This window comes from Leuciscus leuciscus (assembly GCF_965113295.1).
Source record: "Leuciscus leuciscus genome assembly, chromosome: 14".
Taxonomy (NCBI): domain Eukaryota; kingdom Metazoa; phylum Chordata; class Actinopteri; order Cypriniformes; family Leuciscidae; genus Leuciscus; species Leuciscus leuciscus.
The window spans coordinates 34,025,802-34,030,548 of record NC_138738.1 but is presented as its reverse complement, the minus strand read 5'-3'; the positions used below and the strand labels follow the sequence as shown (position 1 = coordinate 34,030,548).

The window sequence follows — 4,747 nt, the reverse complement described above, 5'->3', positions numbered from 1 at the left end:
TGCTATTGCATAATTTCTCTTTTGCAGTTCTGTGCATATTTTTGAGTTTATCTGCATATTTTGATTGGAATGTGACTTTAATTATTGATGTTCTGTTGAACTGAAATTACTACTAAGACTAATGAAAGACCAATATCAGTCAGAGTAATTGCTTACAATTTTTTTTGAATAAAATCCTTTTGGAATAAACTAAAACTCTCTGGATTTGTGAATCATTAATGCAATAATGTGGTTAAGTATATGATCAAATTGGTTGCCCATGCACACCCTATTAAGGGTGAAGGTTGTTTAAGGTAAGAAAGAGACCAATGGCTAAGTATGACAGGAATACTTGAGAAATGAGATTTCATTTCATTGAGTTACCACTGTAACAAACCGTGCAGAGTTGCTTTATAAAGGGTTGTTTATCTCTGGCTGTCTGAGGACAACAGCTCTTTTTCAAGACAGCTCCCATGCAAGACTATTAGTATATCTGTCCTTTCTAGGACTTTTCTAATTTATTACCAATTCAACCTTCTGCAGCCCAAAGGCCCCTTGGTGGACAGAGACCACAGAGACAGACCAGTCATACATTTTGTCATATCATTTATCAAATTGAATGCTGAAATGTAACTTCCGGTTCACGTGGACTTTAAAACCAGATTCTGACATAAAAAGGTGATGTTTCTGATTGGTATCACTGCAGGTGAAATCTGTTAAACTAGTTAAGGAACACAGGTTAGGGTTTTTCCAGACTAAAAGCTTTTAGTTAAAGGAATATTCCAGGTTCAGCACAAGTTAAGTTTAACCAACAGCTCTTCTGCAGATTACCACACACACACACACACACACACACACACACACACACACACACGCACGCACACACACACACACAAGGAATTTCAACATAAAAAAAAAAAAAAAGAAGGTTACTCACTTAGGTTTTTTTTGGTTACACACTGTAAAAAGTGATCAGTTGACTTAACTTAAAAAAAAGTGAGGGAACCCGTTGCCTTAAAATTAAGTACTAAACTTCATGTGTAATTGAAAAAATTAAGTTATGTGAACCTGACAAATCTAGTCTAATTACATCTAGAGATCAACTGTTTCTGTTACTACCAAGTATGTCAACATGACCATAAATCAATAATGAATAGCCTACTGTATGTTACAAATATTACACATCAAAATAATGACCCTCAGAAGCAATAGGCCAACTTATAAAGTGCATTTACAAGAAACAACACCAAATAAGTCATTATTACTGTAATGAAAGCACTGCCACCATTTGAGCATTTGTATATTGCTGCCCCTAACATTGTTATATTTCACACTGTGTGTTTATCTGTGTGTAATGCAGCGCGCGCGCCTGTTGCGCTCGTGTTTCTGACGTCTGACGTAGAGTTCAAACCAGCTGACCTCGCGAGCCGCGACCCGAGCTAAACCCTTCAGAGAAACAGAGAGATTTGAGCAGCAGTTTACAGATGAGGACAGACTCCTGCGCTCGCTACAAGGAGGACACTGCTTTTCTCCTGAGTCCTCACATTTTAAAGTGAACCATTAAGCGTTTTACTGGAAGGTAAGCATTTATAATAAAGCAATTTTGACAGCTCGTGATTGGCCGTAAACGATGGTCCATAGTAGGCTACAGGCTATTACGTAGTAATTTTTTTTAGTTTTTAAGAAAACTCTACATTCTGCTATAGCGTACAATTTTGTGTTAAAATGACTAGCAATTGTAACTCTTACCTTAGCTCTGATTAGCCTATATGCAACATCACTGTGTTCTATTTTACATTTCTTTCAAGAGTTGTCAAATATATTCTTCAAAGTAAATATTAACTTTGTTAAACATTGTTTGAGTCATGCTATCAAGATTTTCATGTCACTCATGTCACTTTTCATGTCAAATATAATTGTTCTTATAACCCGCTGTAGTTCCTTTTTTTAAATCTTCCTTTTTATAAAGGCTAGCCTATTTGAAAGGGAAATTTAAGCCACAACCCTCAAAAGCTGTTGCTAATTAGAATTTAAAATCTGAACAATTAATTACCAGGTTATGTTAAAATGTCCATATTACAAACAATATTTTGTTCATATTATAAAATATTTTAAATTTGCTATATTGCTACAGTTATATGTGAGCCTACATAAACACCTCAGTTTTATTTCTGCTCTCAACCACTAGGGGGAGCTAAAGCTCTTCAGGACAGCAACAAAAAGTGTTTCTTGAATGCCAACATTACAAGACCTGTGAGTGTCTTGAGATTTCACACATTCATTAAGCCCCAGACTCACAGCATGAGGGACCAAAGTGTCACGCGGGCAGAACAGAGACTGATGTACCCGATAGAAGTAACTGATCCAGTCAGTCAGGAGGGTGCTGGATCCTTCACAGAAGAAACAGTGTCCAGCAGCATGATAGCCCGCTCTTCTCTTATCCATCCCAGAGGTCTGAGATGCCAAGAAAGAGCAGAGACCGTCGGCAGCATACGTCGCAAACGTGAGTCTATCCCTGCTGTGAAAAAAGACGAAGGTTATTGGAACAAGCGCAAAAAGAACAACGAAGCTGCCAAGCGCTCACGTGAGAAACGCCGCATCAGCGACAGGGTGGTAGAGAACCAAGTTCTGGCTCTTCTTGAGGACAATGCACGCCTGAAAGCTGAGCTACTGGCACTTAAGTTCAGATTCGGTTTGATCAAAGATCACACAGATTCTCCAGCACAGATCTGCTCATATGGTTCATATAACCAACCATTTCCAGCAATACCCTGCTACTGCCCCAACACTAACCCACAACCTGCCCATGGACACCTATTGTCGATCCCACAGCAAAACTATGGGTTCTATGAGAGCCCAGAGCTCTCAGATGATGCTGTAGGTGAACATAGTATTGGACCCTATCGAGGTGACGAACAGCCAGGGCGTATCGCAGAGCTGGATACCAATTCATTAGTGTCAGGATGGCAAGAGAACAACATGAAAGGTCTTCCTCATAAACTGCGTTTCAAGATGCCGTGCAGAATTGAAGGTGCTGAGGTGGAAAATCTCTCCTCAGTCGTACAGTCTCAGTCGGGTGTGAGCGGACAGAGGGTTTCTGGACACACACACACAGTGCCATCAGCTTGTTCAACAGCACATCAGAAAAACTTCCATTCACAGATCTACAGAAAGTCACAGCGCTATTAGATTCCAGCTAAGTGCTTTGAATGAAGAAGTGGTCGGGCTCAAAAAACTGAGATCGCATCTGTAACACCTGACTTCTGACCAATCCAAAGAAAGAAGCTCCTTTTTCTGATTGTTACAGACAAATATCAGAAGCCAGTTGGATGTTCGCTGGCAATCGGAGCCATTTTTCATTCATGTGAAATTTTCATATGCCTGTCTGCACCACTAGAAATGTTCATAACGTGCTGGATTAAATTAGAAATATTGTGAAAGACCAGAAACAATGACACATGCAAATATCTGTCTTATCTTAAAAAAGGATAAGGATCCAGAGGACCCAGCGTCCTATAGACCAATCTCATTAATTAATGTTGATGCCAAAATACTGGCAAAAATGTTAAGCCTAAGACTAGAATCTTTGATAAGATTATTAATCAAACGCGATCAATCAGGGTTTATAAAAGGGAGGAACTCGTTTCATAACATACGCAGACTCCTAAACATCATACAATGTGCTAGCAATAAAAACATCAAGGGCTTGATAGTGTCCTTGGACTCATTAAAAGCATTTGACAGAGTCGAATGGACGTATTTATTTTATGCGATGGATAGATTCCAACTGGGCAATAAATTTAAAGATTGGGTAAAACTGTTGTATTCATCCCCTAAAGCAGCTGTGATTACCAACTCTCATTGCTCAAATATTTTTCCTCTGGAGCGTGGTACGCGACAGGGATGCCCTCTGAGTCCTCTCTTGTTCGCGTTAGCCATTGAACCCTTCGCAGAGCTTATTAGAATTTCCTCAGAGATAAAGGGGTTTTCTATGGAGGATGCAGAGCACAGGATTTCATTATACGCAGATGATGTGTTGCTGTATCTGACTGAAATAGATGGCAGCATTCCCAAATTACTTGAATATATAAAACAATTTGGACACATATCTGGCTTTAAAGTAAACTTATTAAAAACAGAAGCAATGCCAATAGGCGCCCTGACAGGCTCAGATCCACCCATGGGATTTCCTTTTCGGTGGGCACCCAAAGAAATAACTTATCTTGGTATAAAAGTGAGCCCTTGTCTAAAAAAATTGTTTAAATTGAATTTAGACCCAGTGCTGGCGCGTATAGGAGAGGACTTAGATAGGTGGAAAACGTTACCTGTATCCTGGTTGGGACGTATAAGCATACTCAACATGAATATACTCCCTAGACTCATGTATCCCTTACAAATGTTACCAAACTCGGTTCCAAATTCTTGGTTTTCAAGGCTGGAAAAAATATTTACTCAATATATCTGGCAGGGGAAAAAAGTAAGAATGAAAATGAGTAAATTACAGAGAAATAGAGATCAGGCAGGTTTAGCTGTTCCAAATATTCGTCTCTACTATTGGGCCGTACAATTGCGGTATATATATGAATGGGTGAATCCTGATGCTTCAAATACATGGATTGATATAGAATCCAGTTGTTGTGGTCTTGTATCATTAAAATACTGCCCTTTCATATCCTATAAAAAGACTAAATTAGAATTGCAGAACAACTTCATTGTGTCAAACACTATTAAAACATGGCACAAAATGTTGTTGTTTTTTAAACTGAAA

General features: G+C 38.9%; 1 protein-coding gene across 1 annotated transcript; it reads left to right on the top strand.

Annotated features, from left to right (window-relative positions):
- The first annotated feature begins 1,391 nt into the window (after nt 1–1,391).
- Nucleotides 1,392–3,414, top strand: nfil3-3 (nuclear factor, interleukin 3 regulated, member 3). The gene is made up of 2 exons (XM_082189834.1): nt 1,392–1,558; nt 2,168–3,414. The coding sequence occupies exon 2, from the start codon at nt 2,281–2,283 to the stop codon at nt 3,166–3,168; it is 888 nt and encodes a 295-aa protein (XP_082045960.1). The 5' UTR covers nt 1,392–1,558; nt 2,168–2,280; the 3' UTR covers nt 3,169–3,414.
- Nucleotides 3,415–4,747: the final 1,333 nt, after the last annotated feature.